Source organism: Synchiropus splendidus, chromosome 1 (genome assembly GCF_027744825.2).
Source record: "Synchiropus splendidus isolate RoL2022-P1 chromosome 1, RoL_Sspl_1.0, whole genome shotgun sequence".
Taxonomy (NCBI): domain Eukaryota; kingdom Metazoa; phylum Chordata; class Actinopteri; order Syngnathiformes; family Callionymidae; genus Synchiropus; species Synchiropus splendidus.
In genome coordinates, this window is record NC_071334.1 from 69496776 (window position 1) to 69517883 (window position 21108).

Sequence of the window (21108 nt, forward strand, 5' to 3'; positions counted from 1 at the left end):
GTCGTCATTTGTGCCAGAAACTTTGTCTGGAAGACAAACAAGTGAGTAGCAAATCAAGATCTAGTTTACATGAGCTCACCCAGATTAGTTGAATTTAGGTAACGCTGTTTTCAAAGACAAACACTTTCATCATTCAATTATTTTATTCTTTTAATACGAGGAACATTAATATATGAACTTCTTTGGACATGTCTTCCCTCATGCAACATTTTCCCTTTTTTCCCCTCAGCAGATTAGGACATAACATGGTATTCACAGATCAGTGGTCTTCATAAAAAAAGGCAACTACTGATTGGACAGGCGGGAGAACAGCATCAGATGGTTCTGTTGCGGGGGGGGAGGTGCGTAGGGTCCGGTGAGATGAGTTCATCTTTGGATTGTCTTGCGCTTCTTGTAGCAGCCTGAAGATCTGGGTGGATGTTTTCAGCAACACTTCTTCAATTTGTCTGTCAAAAGACACATGACACACAAGAAAACATGTTTAATCAAGAAAAGCAGATGCTGATTTTCATACCTGTTTTATAGAATTTTACAGATTTAGAATGAAAAAAAAAAAAAAAAAAAACTTCAGTTATTTTTTTCTTCAGTTCAAATGTGCATTCCACATTAACGCCTCCTCGTTGCTTTTGATTTTACAAAAGTAGAACCAGTGGCACCTACTGGTGTGGCTCACAACAGCAATACGTGACTGCCTCTTGATACACCTACTTTCAACACAGTAATGATAATTAAAAAAGATAAAACCGACAAAAAATAACCACCCACCTCAAAAATAAGTGTGATAGGGAATTGTTATCGTAAACTCGTAGCACAATTGAACATGTTCTGCGGCACTTATTGAACAACTTACTTGTGAGAGCAGTCAGGCAAAAGGATTCCCGTAAAAAGGGTCTGTTGACCCAGAGCTCTGTCCGACTGGAGCGCTCTGCATGAATCGGAGAAGAAGATGATCAATAAGGGCTCACAGCAGGCAAGTGAAGGCGCTGGTCTTACCGCAGGTGAAGGCACCCCGAAGGCTTCATCAAAGATGTTCTGAGTGAGGACCTGGGCCGGCGCTGAATGGTTGGCAGTGGGAGGAGAGGAGAAGGCGGAATCCAGGAGGTCCAAGGTTGGAGCTGGGGCCGGTTTAGGAACGTCTGCACATGACAGCAAACATGGTCATTAAAAAGTCATTTTCCAAAGTGAAGCCACGTCATCGTCACGGTACAAGCATCAGTAACTCTGGTCGTCACCGTGATATCGTGGAACAATTTCACACCAGATCAAGAGCAGAGGAAAACGGCCAGACCGCTCAGATAACGTGTAATGAAGCTCACGAGAAATCGCACCTGCAGACATCTGACTGATGTCAAAGTCATCATGATCGGCGACATCCTGCGCCACGCCCACTTTACTGGAGAAGTACTGGTCGAAGGCACCGGCCTCTTTCCCTCCAGAGGCAGCGTTGGCCTCCCCTTTCCTGGCGGGGATGGCTGGTGGTTTGGCGAGCTGGAAGTCCTTGAACATGTCCTTCCCCATCTTCTTCTCTTTGTCTCCCAGGGGGTCCAGAGCGGTGAAGGCATTGTTCTCCACTTTGGGAGGGTCCTTCGCAGGCGGCCTCGGGGGTGGGCGCGATGGACCCTGGCTAGTTTGGAAAGGATTGCCAGGTTGACCCCAACCAGGAGACACTGGTGCGGGCTGACCCCAGGCGAGGTGGGGTGGGGAGAGAGGGGGGCCCGACATTTGTGGTGGCATCTGCTGACCCCAGGCAGTAGGGGGAATGGGAAGACCACCGAAGGCCGAGGGCTGTGGGTAGGTGGGCATGGGTCCTGGGGCAGTCATGCCTGGCACCGGGAACATTGAGGGTCCAGTAGTGGGGGCTCCCCACATGCTTGGAGCAGACATGTTGGTCATAGCCGGAGGCCCCAACTGAAGATTTCCTGTATGCCAGGGAACAAAGGAGAGTTGAGTGCAACTCGTTTTGATGCATATATTTAGACGTTCTAAAAGTAATTCTTAGTGCTATAAAACACATGCGCCATTCTACCAGCAACTAGACATTTTCAAGATTGAAGCTAAGGGATCAAACGACGCCGCGGCGTGTTTACCAAGAGCAGCGATGGAGGAGGTGGCAGACGGGGTCGGCATGCTGTTGAAGAGTCCGCCCGCTGCAGACGAGTCATCGCTGGGGGTAGCAAACATGTCGGCTCCAAACAGGTCGCTGGCTGAGGACTAGTTAGAAGAGCACAATTACAAAACAGACACAAGTGATCTGCCATCGACTTGTCATGCCTGGATTCTAGGACTGACATGCACTTACCGGAGCAGAAACCATGAGAGCGTGAAAGTTAGAGTACACGAGCAGATGAGCAAAGCAGCAACACCAGGACATGCTTTCATCACAGGAAAGACCCAAACAACAAGGACACATCCCTGAATTAGATGTCGGATAGTGCGCCGACCTGGGGCCACAATCAGATCTTCTACTTTTCCCTTCTTCTACAAGGAACAGGCATAACAAATTTCCTCAAGATAAATATTCAACTCGCTTTTGCTGCCACACTCCATCCTACCTGCACTCTCTCCTACACCTCCCTCTCCTTCTGTCCTCTCTCCTCTTGTAACAAAACATTAAATCATCCACAAACATCATCCGTCACCAGAGCGAGGAAGAAGGGCCTCACCTCGAGTCTGCATGCTGTCGCACTGTCCTCATACGTGTCTTGAACCACCCTCAAATACCTCTTTTAATGTTCTTTACATCTGCTTCACCTTGCCATCATGGAAACATCCCTTAGGGGTAACATACAACATTCCCAGTTCTGATGTGGCCCCACCCCAAAATGACCTCTGCTCTCCCAGTGGAGGATTTGATGGAAGGAATAATAGAGAAAAACACCAGTGGAAACCCCGGAAACCCGCATCACGCATGCATCACCACGCAGCTATGTAGCGTCACCTTTGCCTTCCTGCGACCTCGTCCCGCTTTAGAACTCTGCGGCGGTGGGCTTATTACAACCGATTCCTTTACATGAATCTCCGGGGAGTGATGAGTGTCGCCGTTTGAAACAGGCGGCGAGTCAAAAAAGGGGTTTTTGTGTGAGGGGACTGGTCCAGAGTCATTCCCATCCATCATGGTTATTGAGTTTCCCTGAGGTATTGTGCCCCCTAGTGGCCACTGGCCGTTACTGAGAGCAAGAATCATGGTCTTACTGGACAGGTCGTGAATCTGCCGACCAAAGTGTTCCGAGTCTCCGTTCAAAGGGTCATCAACTGTCCGACCGGTGCCAGCTGTGCTGATTGGGTGATTGGTGGTGAGGAAAGCGTGAGAGGGGGAGACGGAGAGGGGGTCGTCTCTGAAAGGGTCACTGTCTGGGGTTGGGAAGTATCCAAATGTCGTAGAAAAGGGGTTCTCTCTGTGGGGATGGCCGGGCTTCCCCTTTATACAATTCTGATTACTGTCCACCTCGGCGGAAAAGTCCAGCAAGAGAATATCGTTAGAGTCCTGGCGATAACGTGGGGGGCGGGGGGAGAGAAGAGGAGAGTCATGAATCACTTCTGCAGACAAACACGTTCACAAACAGACTGATGGGTTTCACGGCGACACTTGAAAGCTGCCGCCACTTCAGTAATTGATGTGAGAACGGGCAGCTTTTATGAGTGTGAAGGGGCGGCAGCTTTGACTCGTCAGTGGAGCAAGTTCGACAAACGTCAACTCAATTCTGAAAAGATGTAAAATGCAGGTCACAAATCCAAACACTGACGACGTGCATGACAGGTATTGATGATTCAATATATTGATGAAGTTCTAGACTGCACAACACGGAGGCATTTCATTGCCTGTAAACACGGAGCTGAAATCTCTCTGTTGACATAGATGGAGGGCTAAAGTCCAGTATATTGGGCTGCAGGGCCAGGGCCGCGATATCGGTGAGGAGTTGTAATATGTAGTGGGTAGATGAGGTGTCACGAAGCAGCTTTACAGACTGTTTTAATTCAGACATGTTTTTATACACCTCTTCAAGGAGGAAACAAATAGGAAAACCTTGCGGAATGCAGCCAGTATTCTGTAAAAAGGACGACTGAAACATTAATTCGATGTGAGACGTTGCAGTTTGGAGAATCTCTTGAGACCTTTCTGAGTCGGTGAAATATTTACATACTGGCCACTTGTACGCAGCACCCGACTCCAAAACGGCGACAGATCCGGTCATTCCCGTCTCCACATAAGCGACACCTGAGAAAGGCTGGTCATCTAGCTCCGTGAAATTAATCATTATTAATTTCAGCGGTCTCACTTTCATGAGCCTGGAAAACTCTCCGTGCTCGGTCTAGTGCGCGACACAATAAAAGTCGACAAGGCAACAACAAAACTGCGGCCGCAATATTGCCACATGTTCCTTATTGGTTTCAACAACAAAATGTGACAGTAGAATAATGACACGCTGGACATAGCAGAGGTGTTGACTCACACCAGCATAGCTGAAGTCACAGCGTAGCTAAAGTGCTAGCATAAAAAGCTACTCAAACTAGTCAGGATAAACGAACGTGCATTGGTGTTGTGCAGCACTGATAGAATGCGAGAATCTTTTCAGAATTGAGCTCACACACAAACACAGACTAATCGGAAGTGTTTTGTTTCAGCTTTGAAGTGACTTGTGGGTAATTGAGAAAACACAATGTTGACATCACTTTGTTAGTACAGACAAGCAAAGGAAAAGACCAATAAATAAGTATCGGAAACCATTTCACTGATCTTAATATCAACCAATTCCATCACTGATTCTTCAAATAAAATAGAAATCAGCGATTCCAGCGGACTACAATACATTTGTTTTCATGTTTTTAGACTGCTTTTGAATTTCATGAATTGACAACAATTTAAAAAAAAAAAATTCTACAAGTATTTTTCAGTGCAAAAAGATAAAACAAAAATAGAGACCTGATCTGTGATAATGGTACAATTTTACAAAAAAAAAAAAAAAAAGATTAAAATAATGGACTCTATTTTTTAAATTAATGAATCAACAATGTGGAAGGTCTGATTTATGAAAATACAACTATTATTTATCAGTGTTTTTAATTACTGACATTTGCTTGATTGCTTAACGAATAAAAATAAGCAGCAATATTTTTTGTTTGTTTACCAATAAATCACGAGGAAGAAGTTTTTACTGAATAATTAAAGGTTGTCAAAAATACGGCAGGGAAAAAAGAACAGGAAGGAAGAAGCTCTTTTGAAGTCATTAAGTCATTCCAGTAAATGTTTCCGTAGAAAAGCAAGCACATGAATCAGAGTTTAAAAACAAAAGAGGATCAAAAGTAAAAGCAGAAAGTGTTAAGAGAAAGAGAGAAAGGTGGTTTTTCCCAGTTACCATGGCGACAACATGAATGGGGTCTGCGAGCGATCCTGGATTGCGCCGTTACAGTAAGTCAGAAACGCTCCCGACGCTGAAGTAACCCTGCTCTCAGCAACTCCCTCACAGGGCTTTGGTGTGTTAATGCAACTCAGAACATGACAGATATTTCACACACTCACATGGGGAGCCTGGATGTCTGGCGGAGTTGTGATGTCTCCAAAAAGGTCGAGCTGCTCCACAGCCTGCAAACAGAAAGACACTGTATTTACCCGACGACTATTAACAACCGAATTAACGTGGAGTTGCCGAGAGAGCGGACAGGAAATCTCACTTGGCCTGCCTTCACCGCTCCGTCCACACTGAGTCCAGCATTGTTTCCATTCTGGAAGGACAAGAGTTGGAGGAAAAAGTGAGGCTCTATTTCAAAGCCACAGCTTCCAAGTCCTTACCTCAACTGTGCCGCCGTTTTCTCCCTGTGGACAGAAGGTTGCTGTTAGTGGCTTATTGTGGACAACGGCATCAGCTGAATGGAATGTGTGGCGCGCTTGTTTGGTGAACGAACACCAGGAGGCAGCACTGACGCTCAAACGCCAGTGGTAACAGTCACCTACCGTCTCAGAAGACTCGGCTTCCTTCTTCCTCATGTTGAAGATGACTTGGAAAAGGTCCTTCAGGTCGATGACAAGAGGTTCAGCCTGGAATGTGACAAAAGATAAATTGATTTTTAACATTTATTAACAAACTAAAAATAAAATGTCATCTCTCATGATGTAGGAAAGAAGCCAAAACTAGTATTTTTATTTTGTTCCTCCTTAATGTTCAAATTGTATTTATTAAACGGTCACCATGTAATCATCTTTGATTGAAATTGATTGAAAAATCTATATTTCCTACTTTCTTCAGAAATAAATCTGTAAAACCCAGATCACTTTAAATTCATTTTATATGGAATACACATTTTAGTTTTTACATAATAATTCAGATTTACTATATCCTCATTTTTTGACATTTAAGGTAGCGAGAAAGATTTTTATTTGTCAAAATACTACAATTTTTTTTTTATAAATCTTTTATTGTATTTTTTAAAAATGTATTTTAAAATATAATTAAATTATTTGTATTTTTTATACTTCTCTTACTTATTATTGATGATCTCCTTGATATTTATAGGCATATTTTGGTAGTTGACATTTTTAAATGTTAACTTCCAACATAATGTACATTTTTCATGCCTTCTTCTAAAAAAAATGAACACTTGTTTTCAAATTAAAAACACGTTATTGCAGCTATTCATAAACCTCAACTCCAAGCCTTTTTCCCCCACATCATTTCACTGCCAATACAAATATATCAGCGAAAACACCCCTTCATTTCTCATCTCTTCCCACAAAGCATCTCCAGTTGGTCCCTGACCTGCTGAGCCGTTTTGATGGCAAAGAACTGATGCTGCCCCTCGGCCCCGCACACGTATCCAAATGCCCGGTTGTCCGTCACGTCCCTGGCGATGAAGGAGATCTTGTTCACCACGTGCTCGTGTTCGATCACCTGCAGGGATCAGAGGACGCGTTATGATGACCTGACTCAGGAATGTGAAGCTCCTGTCACTCACTCCTGATCTTTCATCGATGATCTTGATGCCCGACATAGAGATGTTGATCCAGATCCGCTGTTTGTGCTTCCCCTGTGAGCGAGCGGCGACTGCCATGCCCTTAGAAAGGAAAAGAAAATAACAAAAATGTTGCATCCTGAACACTTTGTACAAATATTCTATTATACACTAGCCTTTTCCCCACTGTTATTTGAGGTGATTTTAAGAATAAATGATTTATTAATCGACTTCACAAGTCACTCCTCAGGCAGCGCAGTTGGCGTGAACCGCAACCTTTTTGGTGCGAGTCTGGGATTAAAGTCTGCACCTTCAACTTCATCATAGAGTCCTGGCTCATCTTGTCGCCTCTTGCTTCAGGAACGTCGTCGATCCCGATCAACTTGGCCTTGTACCTGACACCGTCGCCCTGGAACCTGGCCAGCAGGTACTCATCCGTTTTCTCGAGTACTGTCAACAAAAAAAAAGTTGGTGATCCTTAATCAAAACACAGAACGAACTGACTCACTCTTCTTCTTCTCTTTCTTGAACGGGACTTTAGATGCGGCTGTCGACGGCGAGGTAGGGGGGCTGTTGAGGCTGGAGGCGGTCGGATCAGCAGGGACCTGCATGGGGTTCTCCACCTCGGCGGACATGGCGAAGGTCGAGATGACTCAAGACTCAAAGGACCAAGCGGTTGCAAGATTCAAAAGGAACGAGGGCAAACCGAGCAGACGACCGTTAGCATCCACACATGCTTCACTGGTGAGTCTGTCAAAGAGAGACAAACAATCTTTGAGATCAAAGCGCCTTCCTTTTCTGAAGTACAGTGTATCCATTCGGGCAACAATGATTCGCTGCTTGGAATGCAAGACACTTTAGTACACAGTGTTTTCAGGACAGGTTTGTGGTTCTGAAGACCACATTCGGCATTGAGGACCGATTTATTTACTTTGCAAGCTTTAGCATGTGAAAAATATAGTTCTGTCCCATTTAACATTTCACGAAAGAAGAAGCTTCTTTTAGCTAATATGGCCCAGGACCTGATGGCAGTGTCGAGTTAACCTTATGCACCAATGTCACAAAATTGCGACGGGCAGCACTGCAGCATTCAAACAAGCTCAGCTGCAAACTTAAAGCCTGATGTGGTTACGACTTTACACCAGCAGGTGGCAGACACCTGTAACTTCAATCTGAGCAACATTTGTGGACACAGAGTAAATAAGAGCTTGAAAACCACCTCCTGGTGGATGACAGGAGGGAGGCAGTAGTTAGGTCGTAGGAGCATAAGAAAGAGGCAATTTGCTTTGGAAACATTGTAACAAACGTCACCCAGAACTCAAGTCACAATCTTACTCATGATTAAAAGTTGCACTTTTATTGTCACCAATTTAGTAAATGTCAAAACTTTGCAACGTTGTTTTTCTATTCTTCATTAGCTGTGTCCCATTCTACTTTGTTTTTTCATCTTCAGTTTCAAAACTCCTGGCACAAACTTTCTGTGATCAAATAAAACAAAGTGGAAACAAGTTGAAAACACATATTGGAGGTGGATATGATTATGGTGATTAATTGTTTTTAAAAACCTTTGATGGGGACAGACTCCGCCACAGTTTCCAAAAATCCTGGCAGAAACCACTTTCAAACTTCTATATTTCATTGAAAAAAAACATAATTCATATGAGTTTTTCTTTGATACAATTTTATTTATGGACTTCAAATAACTCATGTGCTCAACAGCAAAGTTTTTAAAGAAGCAGAGTTTTTAATTTATTTTATTTTTTTCCTACCTTGATTTATTGTTTATTTTAGTTTATTAGAGCTATCCACACGCTCTGCTTTTATTGCGACACAGCGCGCTCACGTCACACGTGCAACACATGAAGTGCTAGATTTAAAGATGGCAGCTGCTGAAGAAGAGTAAAGAGACTGATCTTGATGTGAAGATGTGAAGACAAACACTTGTGTTCAGTGAAACACAAAACTCATAGCAACACATCATTACACATATATTCCATCCCATTACTTGACTAATTTATACAATATATAGTAGAATACTTGATACTGAAATTACTTGACAGCTACACCTGCAGCTTTTATATATTTACTTTATTTTAATAATTATTATTTTTTCTTATTTTAGCCATGATGACACATATCTATAATGTATATATTACTCCAGTCATGGTACGCTGCCTTGGCGCGACCTACACAGGTCCAGTGGCTACTTTGGACCAGCTAATTTCTCGTTCAATATCACCAGCAGCTGGAGGGAGTAATCCCACAGAAGCAGGCCGAGACCTTCAGGCCTCACTATCAGCGAGCAGACAAACGTGAAGCAGTTGGGAGGAGGAGCTCTCCACTCTCTAAACACCTCCATCAATGCTTCCCAGCACTCGCTCGGAACCGCGTCCAATGCATCCACAGGTAGCTCACCTTGAACAGATTCACATTTTTGCACCTCATAAAAATTTAACAGCAGCTCGTGAACATTTACAGGACAGGCTTCGGAGAACAGTTCGGCCAATAAAAAAGCAGCGCATCCTCGGAAGGCTGCAGCGACTGTCGATGCCTCATCAGAAATTTGAGGATCAACCCGAATCCTGAATGGGCTCCGTCTTTATTTAGTCGCCGTTCAAACCCCGATTTGAATGTCTTTGGTTGGCGAAGGAAAGTCAGTGATGATCATGTGATCACACATGTGATTTGTTAAACATTAGAAAGATAGTGAGCGATTATAGCAATTTATGAATTGAATTTCCAGTTTTCTTTTTAATTTGGAGGATTGCTGCTCCACAACTATGACATAAATAATACAAAATCAGCAGACATTTATTGCTTGAAACGTTTCAAGAGATACAAATTGGTTCATCGGTGAAAGTTGAGACACCAAGAGCAGCTGAAACAAAGTCAGTGAGAGTGAATCAGGGAATGGAATCAAACCCTCTTGCAGGTGTTGGAGAAGAGCGCAGGTGTCCCGCATGCCTACCTGTCAGGAGCACATCCAGAGGTGACTGGCTCTGTTGCCAGCCAGCGGAGGATATCCGGGCTCCGCAATGGACCAAAGGTTGGACCGCGGGCAAAGGTTGAGCAATTAACGGAAGTTAATGTTACGCTAGCGCCGCAATATATCTCGTGATGCTAGTTTAAAAACTGCTTCTGTGTTTACATGCTGAAGATGCAGAGTTTTTAAAGCCTGAAGGAATGAGGAAGCCTGCATGTTACACGACCAACAAAGGAGCTACGAGTGCGTCAGAATGTTACGCAATGACAACATTCTATTGAGCGTCAGCACAACTTCATTTTCTGTGGAAGCGCTACAGAAAATACTTTAAAAAATACTGATGCTATCACTATGTCTGCTTGAGATGGCGTCTCTTGTGGTCCTAAACATCTCAGGAAGTCACACAGTCCACCAAATCTTTTTGTTTAGAAATGTCCAAGCTGAAGACGACAGATTATCAGGTCCATAAAGACACAGAAATCTACATAGTTGCAAAGCAAAGCAACAACACAGTTGGTAAATACCCAACGATGTCCTGATACCATGCCGACAAAGTAGTTGTACTGACTTTTGAGTACTTGCTGATACAGAGTACCAATACAAGTAATTAACAATACAAAAACAACCATTTTAAAGTTTGATTTCAACAAACACAGAGTTATTTAATTTATTGTGGGGGTTGCGTTCCGGGAAGTGACAGTTAAAGCAGCATAATGGAAGGAAGTAGCAGCGCCATCATGCAACCCTGGGTTAGTGCTAGGTCATCAGATCAAATCAGAGTCTCCGGAACTACTGCTGTCATTATTTAGTGTTCATTTGAATTAAAAAAAAGTCTAAAACTACGAACACAAAAACAATAATAATTTTACATTTACGTGTAGTGTTTTATTATGACATTTTTTTCCCAGATCCACGTGACTTTTCACAGATGATGTAGCACATTTACATCAAGGTTGACAGCCCTGTGAAAACCTCCGATACACTGAATCCACGGAAGGTGAAATAGCGAGGGAACACTGCAGTAAGAATCTGTGCTTCATGAGTATTTGACGAGTAAGAGTACAGAGAAATAGGCCAAAATCAATCCGAGTACTGACGTTGTTATTAGTATCCAAACATGAATGGTAAATTATACTTTCAATAATCAACAAATCACTTTGAAAGTGTAAATGTAATTGAACAAACGACCCTGATCAGCCATTGAGTTGGCCAGTCTATTGACATCTGTGGTGATTGATGCCAGAAAAATGCTGGTAAAATCTGATGATATACAGATATCAGGGTCAACTACCAGGAACTAAAGTGACATGTTCTTTTTTCACTTGACACTTGACATGCAGCGTCTCTTGCTGAAAGAAACTACAAACATGGCGCAACAAAAAAATGGGTCCGTAAAGTGACTGGTTTAATGCCCCATGGTCACAGCTGCATAACAGAGTTACACAAATGTATGCCACAAGTTTTCTCAACAACGTCAACACAAGACAGTTGAGAGTCATTTCCGAAAGGACAGAAAAGAATTAACTGAGGACACGAAAAGGGCGTGATGAGCAATGCTAATACAGTACACTGCGAATGGGAAATAACAGGAAGGTTACTTGTTCAATTCCTAAAATGCATGGTCTCGACTAGAGACGTCCCGATACCGATACCAGTACTGGTACTCGCACCGATACTGGTGAGGAAATTTCGCTGTACTCGTCAAATACTCAGTATGAGACATCATTAAAAATGGTTGTTGTTGGACTTATTTCTTGAACAAGTGTGATGTCAGTACATATTCATCCGACTTATGACCAGCTCGACTTACGTCCACCCGTACTTACAACCACGTAACAGCCCAGCATCGCGTACAACAGTTACAGCAGCACAGTATCCCAGCATCTCACTCTCACACAGCAGTCTACCACTACAGTGGCACCTATAACCCTCGCGTTGGCTGTTTTGAATGGCACTCGACTTACGTCCAATCCAACTTACGACCGGCTGGTTGGAACCGTTCCCAGTCGTAAGTCAGATTGTTACTTGCTTGTACTGGTACGTCGTCAACAAGTGCCAAGTTTGCCAATACATATTTCATAAGGGTCAAAAAGATCATTTTCAAAACAGAAAATTTTGGCATCACAAAGAAAGGTCAGAAATGTTACAGTTCAACGCCTTAAACAATTCACAGTACTAAGATGCTAAAAAACGCAACCTTCAATTCTATTGGTGAATGAAGAATGTGACAATGAAAGTGACTGGTAAAGGTTAAAGCTTACGAGAGGATTGAGACACAGTAAATCAGGTAGGTCACTGGTTCGGGTCCCAAAACTAAAGGCTGATTATGTACGTATGTGTGTATGTGGAATATAAAGCAGCAAGTTGAGCTGGTTCTGCAGTCAACAAAAGGCAGTTTGTCGGAGTCTGTGGAGTCTGAGAAAGGCAGCATGGTAAGTGAGGTAATGAGTTCAAGTCCCATCCACGAGTCGGGAGTACTGTTATGTTACTGCCCTACATGTCAGTCTGCATTTATGTCAACAACTTGTGTCATCTGTTTGAAGCCCAGAGGACTTTTGCACTGAACTTGAAGTTGGGTAAATACACCCAAGTGGAGGACAACAGCCAGCTTTTCTGGAATACCTTGGCTTTTACGGCGCGGCTGTAAAGCCATAAAACGCATGCCAGTTGGGTTCACAACAGAACCAGGAGGTGACCAGTGAAGTCACCAGGAGCTTCGATCCAAGTGGGATGGAAGCTTGTGAAGGCTGCAGTTAAAGGATTACAGTTTAACTCTGAGCTGATGGAGAGTGATGAAACATGCTTCCTGGAGGGACAGAAAGCAAGTAGCACTGATGGCTCAGCAGGATCAGTGAGTGCAAGGGCAGCAATGTCACAATCCCGAGCCAGGAAGCCTCAGCTCGCGCACATCTGGAGGAAATCAGGGAGTGACTCAGTGGGCGAGTGAGTGAGATGGTGAAACACCGCAGCACCCCCTTCTCTCTGGGGACACCGCTCACACTGGCATGCACCGCCAAAACACGCTCCAACAGCACACACGCACAGGACCGCCACTCGTCAGAAGCACACGCTGAACGTTCACGGCAACGCCGCCAAGTCAGTCGGAAAGAAAAAGGAGTGAAACTTTTCCAACGGCTCGACTGAGTCCGGCTGCGCCAGCGGACACCGAGGGTCACGCGCTGGTTTAAAGGCACAACACGCAGAGCAACACCGGGCTACCGACCGTGTGGCGAGGGTCCGCGTCCGTCTGGCGTCAGAGCAGGCGAGCCGAGTGAAAACGCGGCTCCGAGGAAACCAGCAGCAAGTCAGATGTTTTCCGCTAAATGCGCTGGACTGAGAGGAGCAGCAGTTTAACTCTTCGCAGCCCGGAGCGCCGGTCTGACAGAGGGGGCGGTGCTGCGTTCACGTGCCACGGCAGCGTCGGTCATCGAGACGTCGCTGGCAAAAGTGGGTCACGAGAAACACGGCCGTACGGAAAACAATATATAACTTACCAAAATACCACTTAAAAAAGGAAATTGTAAAGCAAGCCGTTATTGTGAGATATTTTTTTCAAAAAAAAAAAAAAAAAAAAAAACGTGTCTATGTGGCCAACAATTGAAAGAATGACAAAAATACAAAAAAATAAAAAATATATATTTCTGGGATATTTTATTTCTGGTGTCCCAAAAATGCCATGTTCAAAATTATTCATACCGCTGACAGTCTTTCAACAAAAATGTGCCAAATGTGGTAATTCTGTCTCCTACTGACTTCACAATGAAGTAAACATTGTTGGCCAAATGTTAAAGTGAAAAAACTCATCCTTCCAGAACAGTATAAAAAGGGGGTAAGCGTTCAGGTCATTCTTCATTTCTGGTCATCATGGTTAAGAAGAAGGAGCTCAGCGAGGACCTGCGTCAGCGTCTTGTTCGTAGCCACAGTGGAGGAAAAGTTTACAAGACTATTTCCAAGCAGTATGATGTCCTTCTTTCAACCGTCCAGAGCATCATCAACAAGTACAAGAGGTTCAACACCGTTAAAAACCTCAGTGGCCCTGGACGGAAGTGCAAGGTGTCCCCCAAACTTGTGAGGAAAATCACCAACCCACAGATGACAACCGAGGCCCTCATGGAAACACTTGACCAGGCAGAGACAAAGGTGTCTCGGTCCACCATTGAGCGAGTCTTGCACAGAGGAGGTCTCCATGGACGTAAACCTCGGAAGACACCACTGCTCAGTAAGAAACATCCCAGCTTTTGGTCAACTATCCTGTGGTCTGATGAGACAATGGTGGAGTTATTTGGCCGTATGGATGCTCAGTATGTCTGGAGGAAGAAAGGAGAAGCCTGTAGGCCAAAGAACACGGTGCCGACAGTCAAGTATGGTGGAGGAAGCATAATGTTATGGGCATGTTTCTCCTCCAGTGGCACAGGGAATCTTGTCAAGGTCCAGGGAACCATGAAAAAGGAGGATTACATCAGGAAACTTAATGAAAATGTGAAGGCATCCGCTGTGAAACTCCAGCTTGGCCACAACTGGACGTACCAGCAAGACAGCGATCCTGAACACACTGCCAAGGTAGTGAAGAAATGGTCAATGATGTCAACGTCCTGGAATGGCCAAGTCAAAGTTCTGACCTCAATCTTATTGACAACTGAAGACCAGAGTAATGGTGAGGAGACCAACAAACCTGACCCAGCTTGAGGCATTCACCAAGGAGGAGTGGGCCAACATCCCACAGGAGACATGCAGGAAGCTTGTGGACACGTACAGGAATCATCGCGGTTATAAAGAATAAATGTCACTGACTATTAAATGAGACAATGGACTGGGGTATGAATCATTTTGAACATGACATTTTTTGTACAGAATTTGTTTTTTTTTGTATTTTTGTCATTCTTTAAATATATATATATATATATATATATATATATATATATATATAGTAGAAAATGGAAGTTTTTTTCTTGCCTGATTAGATTAGATGAGCCATTATTCATCCCACAGTGGAAGATTCAATATGTCACAGCAGCAAACATTAAAGACAAACACTAGACATAAAGTAACAGCTTAAAGTCCACGAGGTGTCTCAAATTCACAGCTGATGCAGATTGACTGTCCAATGATAGCATGGGTGTGGCCCCAACAGGACACTCCCACGGTACCAAAAGAAAAGAAAAGAAAATGGCTGGTAAACAATGAATAAAACCGTGAGTTTAATCCCCGAACTAAAGGTGCAGATACCCCGATGGTTTATGAGGAGGATTCACCATTCAAGACGTGGCGTTCGAAGGCAGACCTGTCTCACATATCTAGTGCCAGAGGTGATTTTAAACACAACTGCATTTCTTACACAAATAAAGAAGTATCTGAATCTCAACCGAATGCGCTGGAATATGGCTGATGCCACCAGAGTGGTTATCAGTGGTGGAGTAAGTCCGGCCAAGTTACAAAGCAGAGTTTGATGCCAAACCTTTCCTCCATGTAATTGAGCCAAAGAGTCCCTTGTTTCCTTTTAAACTCTTGCTTGGCTGAATATTTATTTGCTTTTTATTTAATCTTTTTTTCCTTACTAAGTTGGTAAATCTGCTCTATCCCAATGTAAAAATAACTAAATTAATAATTATTATTATTGGATTAGATGAACTTTGTCATTATTATTATTCACTTTTCTCCAGGAACAAATGAGGTGAAATGATGTATGAATTTCCACTTATTATTATTGCAATTGTTCTGATCTGATCTAGACCATGATATAAAAACATTTTCACTTTACCACATTCCTCTCAAACTAATCAATTTGGGGAAACTGTATTTTCAATTGACAGTGAATAATTGAAACTCTTAGCCAAAGTGAGTACACAATGAGACCAACAATTTCTGCCATCATGCAGAGTACATACTAGTTTCCTGGGTGTAACTTCAGCTCTCTGAATACATGCGAAGCCCTCTAATGGGTCTAATAAGGGTGAACCAAGAGTGAAGTCCCTTAGAGGGCGGAGCATTACACTTGTATATTCATCCACACCTTTGCTTTTTATATGCTAGTGAAATAGTACGCAATATGTCTCTTATGCTTGGATGTGATGTGCATTAACAAATGTAAATTCAGAAAATGTTCTTTCCACTACTATTAAAAAAAAAAATGAACAGACTGTTTCTTCAGTGTAACATGCACTACTTCCATACGCATGTACTTCTGTCCCCAGGCATGTGAAATACAACAGGTTCTATTTCGTACACGCTCTGCCCGCTAATCTATCTATCAATACCGTAGAAGCAAAGAAAATACTTCATATACAATGTAACAAAACTGAAATATAAAAAAAAAAAAAATGAAAATACGACAAAAAATACAACTATTTAATATACATTAAAATATTTCAACCTCTACTTTTACTGAAATTATTTATTTTCCTCAACATGTTTGCTCAGTGAAAGCACCAACAACGGGACTCATGTTATCTAACAACAGAAAGAGGAAAAAGAGTTTGACCCAGAAAGGAAAGTAGTGACTGCTGCTGACTCAGCAAAAGAGCTTGACATTTCCCTTCTGCTCCAACAAGACACTTCTCTTTGCCAACAGAACCTACTTCCCCCCTGTTTGAAAGACTGTTTTGCCTCATGCGCCTTCTTAAGCCCCGTAATGATGGCTTCGGTGTCCGCTCCGCTCCGTCCCGGTTCCCACGCAGACATCCCAAAATCACACAGGAAGAGCTCCTGTTCAGCGAGCTCAGTGTTTGGGGTGCTTTACAGCTTGAAGGTGAGCCGCCAAAGATAAACACACATTTGACAGTGCAGAAAAAAAGGAGTGAGGAGTTGAAGCGCGACATTCGTGGCATCTTCATTTTGGAGTCAATCTGAAAGTTAGTGATGATGTCATCATTTCTCTTTTTGCAGTGGATGTGTGGGTTTCACTTCTGTATACGTTGGTGAGTCAATCACTCAACGGGAACTTCCTGAGACAAACAAAAAACAAACACCCTTGATTTAAAATGTGCTTCTTTTGTTCTCCAGTGCACAAATGATTCAGCTTTTCTTGACAACTCATGATTCAGTTCTTGACAGCAACATAGTCCTTATGACTGCGAGTGAAGAAAAGAGATGGACAGATGCATAACCGGTCCTCTCCTCTCACTCTTGAACAAGACGTCTGGACACTTAAACGCCGCCTATTTCCAATTGAGAACCATGGTCTCAGATTTCAAAGAGCCTGAATCCTCCGGGAAAATCGTTGTCATGTGACTTGCTCTAAAAGTCAGACATCACACTAACATTTTAATGAATTTTTTGAAAAATCAGTGCAATGAATAAATATATACATTTTAAAAAGCAATTAAAAGTTTATGTGCCAATATAACTGTCCAGAAAATGAATGAAAATGATAAAAACATGAAAAACAGTAATTATTATTATTGTTATTATTGAAATGAAATATAGATTTATCTACTTTGGCGTTGAAGTTTCTTAATTTGGTCATCATTCTACAGCAAATCAAAAAAAATTTTTTTTGATTTATTTGAATAATTTTCTCTTTGATTTATTTTCATTTTCTTTGAAATGAAGTTTTTTTTTAATATTTAATAATATTTCTTAACAGTTGTTCCCAGAAATTAAAATCTGTATTAGATACAATTTGATGTACTTCTATGAAAAATCATCAAATATAACATAGCTGTACAAAATTATATACTGTAGATATCGCTGAAATAGTAAATGATGTAATTGTACTGCTTTGATTCGATGTACCACTATGTTAACCACAGAACTTGAATCGCGTTGGTGAGCTTCAATCTAAAAGCCTCTTCCTGTCTGTCAATTTAAAAGTGTTTAGCTCAGAAGGGGAATCAGCCAAGAACAATACGTCATCTACAAATGTGGCAATTTGGCAGTTGAACGGCAAGTTTCACTTCTCTCACCACTGTTTTGCTAGTGAGCGTGTCTGGCGAGCCGCTCGTCTGTCAGCCATAACTGACGTCTGACCTGGTTTATATTCAGGGACCTGGCCTGAATAGACTCGATTATCAGCTCATGGTCGCCTGGTAACAGGTCCCCTCAGAGGCCACGCCCCCTCAGGTGATAACACCTTCACGTGCTCTCTCCAAGTGTGTCTGTGGTCAGCCAGGAGCAGTTGCTCCCACGATCTAAAGGTTGGGACATGTGGTCATCGCTGAACATATAAATACAACGTGACATGTTGAGAAAGTGAAGCTGCTGATCCTCATCTCAGTCTTGTACTGATTCACCTTGTGTTTGGGTAAACTAGTCTAGGAGGAAATGAAAAACAACCTCAGCAGTTCTCCGACAGAGCTAGCAACCACTCTTGAGAGGCAGAGCTGGAAAACTGGAGATAAAAGGACAAAGGAAGGACGTCCTTCCCGTCCCTTGATTCTGCTGACTCATCACTCAAGTCCTGACCAGTCACAGACTTGTTTTGCTTCTCATTAATATTACACCCCACAATTCAGCCCTGCAGCTGTCAGCGTGGTGCTGAAGAAGTGTCTGTTAGGACCTGTGCACCCGGCTAGCCAGGGTGAAAAGAGAAACATGGCAGGAAAACTTTCAAACTTTGACTATTATTAAAGGGCACCACTGCAAGTTCACCCCTCTCTAGTCACACCAACATGTCCTCCTTCATCATGAACCTCACAGGTTCCTCTTCTTCACCTCCAATATTCTTCATCCAACACTGCCACTCCTTCCCACCATCCATCTCTCCTCCCTGAAGTCTACTTCTGTCCCTCTGATTCATTTCGGATCTTGTCATTTCTAGTCGCTCCCAATGGCATGTTCAGCATCTTCATCTCTGACTCCTCTGACTCCTGAGTCTCTAAACAAACATCACAGCGATGACCATGACTCTCTTGGAAAGCTTCTCCTCCACTCTTGCTGCGCCAGCCATCATGGTCATGAAGGTCTGTCCATGGAATTATGGAATCAAGGAGCTGCAGCACAAGATCCCGTTTAATGCCTGTTGTGCAAGCAGGTTCCAGAACACAACTGATTTTTCAGAAGCATTTTTTTATCTGCAAAATTATATATCATGCATCTATTCATGCATATGAACTTCTTCTCCTCCTACTCTCTTTTTCTCCTCATCCTTCTTCTCCTTGTCCACCTCTACCACCTCCATCTTGTCCAGGTCTTCTTTCTCCTCCATCTTCTTCTTCTTGGCCCCATCCTCCATCTTCTTCCTCTCCTCCTCCTCTTTTCTTCTCCTCATCCTCCCCCTACTCATCCTGCTTCTCCTTGTCCTCCTCCATCGCCTCCATATTGTCCAACTCCTCTTGCTCCTCCATCTTCTCCTCATCCTCCTCCTACTCGTCTTGCTTCTCCTTGTCCTCCTACATCGCCTCCATATTGTCCAACTCCTCTTGCTCCTCCATCTTCTCCTCATCCTCCTCCTACTCGTCCTGCTTCTCCTTGTCCTCCTCCATCGCCTCCATATTGTCCAACTCCTCTTGCTCCTCCATCTTCTCCTCATCCTCCTCCTACTTGTCCTGCTTCTCCTTGTCCTCCTCCATCGCCTCCATATTGTCCAACTCCTCTTGCTCCTCCATCTTCTCCTCATCCTCCTCCTACTCGTCCTGCTTCTCCTTGTCCTCCTCCATCGCCTCCATATTGTCCAACTCCTCTTGCTCCTCCATCTTCTCCTACTCGTCCTGCTTCTCCTTGTCCTCCTCCATCGCCTCCATATTGTCCAACTCCTCTTGCTCCTCCATCTTCTCCTCATCCTCCTCCTACTCGTCCTGCTTCTCCTTGTCCTCCTCATCGCCTCCATATTGTCCAACTCCTCTTGCTCCTCCATCTTCTCCTCATCCTCCTCCTACTCGTCCTGCTTCTCCTTGTCCTCCTCCATCGCCTCCATATTGTCCAACTCCTCTTGCTCCTCCATCTTCTCCTCATCCTCCTCCTACTCGTCCTGCTTCTCCTTGTCCTCCTCCATCACTTCCATATTGTCCAACTCCTCTTGCTCCTCCATCTTCTCCTCATCCTCCTCCTACTCGTCCTGCTTCTCCTTGTCCTCCTCAACCGCATCCATATTGTCCAACTCCTCTTCCTCCTCCATCTTCTCCTCTTCCTATTTCTTGTCCTCTTCCATCTTTTCCTTCTTTTCCTCATCCTCATCCACCTCTTCATCTTCTCCTCCTCCTCCATCTGCTTCTCTGCCTCATCCTCCTCCTCCATTTTCTAATTCATCTTCTCGTCCTTGTCGTCCTCTTCTCCCTCCGCCATGTTCTCCTCTTCCTATTTCTTGTCCTCTTCCATTTTTTCCTTCTTTTCCTCATCCTCATCCACCTCTTCATCTTCTCCTCCTCCTCCATCTGCTTCTCTTCCTCATCCTACTTCCTCTGCTTCTCCTCTTCTCCTTCTATACTTCTTTACATTGAAAACATAATGCAAGTCTTGTCAGATTGTTGATCCTGTTGTTCAGAGGGGAACTGCTGCAGTTTCCTCAGGAAATTATCATCTGTGTATCCAGAATTGTTGAATCAGCAGTGACTCATAAGCAGACGTTACGTTTGCAACACTTTCCTAGTCATTTGTCTTCTCCATGTATCACAACGGTGGTGCATGACGCTCCATATGTTGCTCAAATGACTGTCGAAATTGCTGAGAAGTTGATGTCAGAGTTCAGCAGTTCCAACCTAAGTCAGAAAAGTTGGAGACACAGATGGGGTGCTTTGTTTTGCATCTTGTTTGAAGCTTTAAATGGACCACATTCAGGTGACTTTGTTTTAATCTACGACCGGACACAATCCATTGTTACCTCCAAAGAGGTGGAGTCTGGGCCTCTTTAAGCCGACTGCTGCCCCCACGACCAGAAGCAGATAAGGGGAAGAAATGAATGGATTTTAGCTGGCAATGGAAAAATAAAAAGCCCAAGGTGAACAAACAGCCCAAATATTTTGAGCCGTCCCCCCCACCACTCCCTCCCTCAAATGATCTAATCGGACTTTTGCTTTCCTGTTTGGGACAGGAATTCCTCAATCCAAGAATGTAGGGTGTGAGTCGGATGTCTCCTGTCCAAATTGCTCAGATGTTATCCTCCCTGGCTCTTTAACTCTCAACAGCCACTTCATTTTCAGTCGCGGCTTCTGAGCCTCCCAAAAACAGGAACTCCTTCGAGTCAGGAGAACTATTGGCCAAGCACCTTCTGGCTTCCTGAGAAAGCTGAGAGGAAGCTGTTGAACACC

At 43.5% G+C, this 21108-nt stretch overlaps 1 protein-coding gene across 2 annotated transcripts; it reads right to left on the minus strand.

Annotated features, from left to right (window-relative positions):
* Positions 1 to 133: 133 nt before the first annotated feature.
* On the minus strand, positions 134 to 13297 carry dab2 (DAB adaptor protein 2). Of its 2 annotated transcripts, XM_053853481.1 has the most exons (15): positions 13152 to 13297; positions 7454 to 7695; positions 7256 to 7395; positions 6949 to 7047; positions 6753 to 6884; positions 5951 to 6034; positions 5789 to 5812; positions 5671 to 5721; positions 5519 to 5581; positions 2939 to 3484; positions 2088 to 2211; positions 1329 to 1919; positions 994 to 1136; positions 851 to 925; positions 134 to 446 (listed from the first exon to the last, which is right to left on the minus strand). In XM_053853481.1, the coding sequence occupies exons 2-14, from the start codon at positions 7578 to 7580 to the stop codon at positions 863 to 865; spliced, it is 2187 nt and encodes a 728-aa protein (XP_053709456.1). In that variant the 5' UTR covers positions 7581 to 7695; positions 13152 to 13297; the 3' UTR covers positions 134 to 446; positions 851 to 862. The 2 variants fall into 2 exon arrangements, with proteins under 2 accessions (XP_053709456.1, XP_053709457.1); XM_053853482.1 differs by lacking the exon at positions 2939 to 3484.
* Positions 13298 to 21108: the final 7811 nt, after the last annotated feature.

Bases quoted from the DNA above. Each gene is read 5' to 3' on its own strand.
- dab2 (XM_053853481.1), bottom strand. From the start codon at position 7,580: ATGTCCGCCGAGGTGGAGAACCCCATGCAGGTCCCTGCTGATCCGACC. The intron at 6,885-6,948 runs GTGAGTGACAGG...TGATCCCTGCAG, and splicing joins TCATCGATGAAAGATCAGGA to GTGATCGAACACGAGCACGT. The intron at 1,920-2,087 runs GTAAACACGCCG...CCTGGCATACAG, and splicing joins CTCCTCCATCGCTGCTCTTG to GAAATCTTCAGTTGGGGCCT.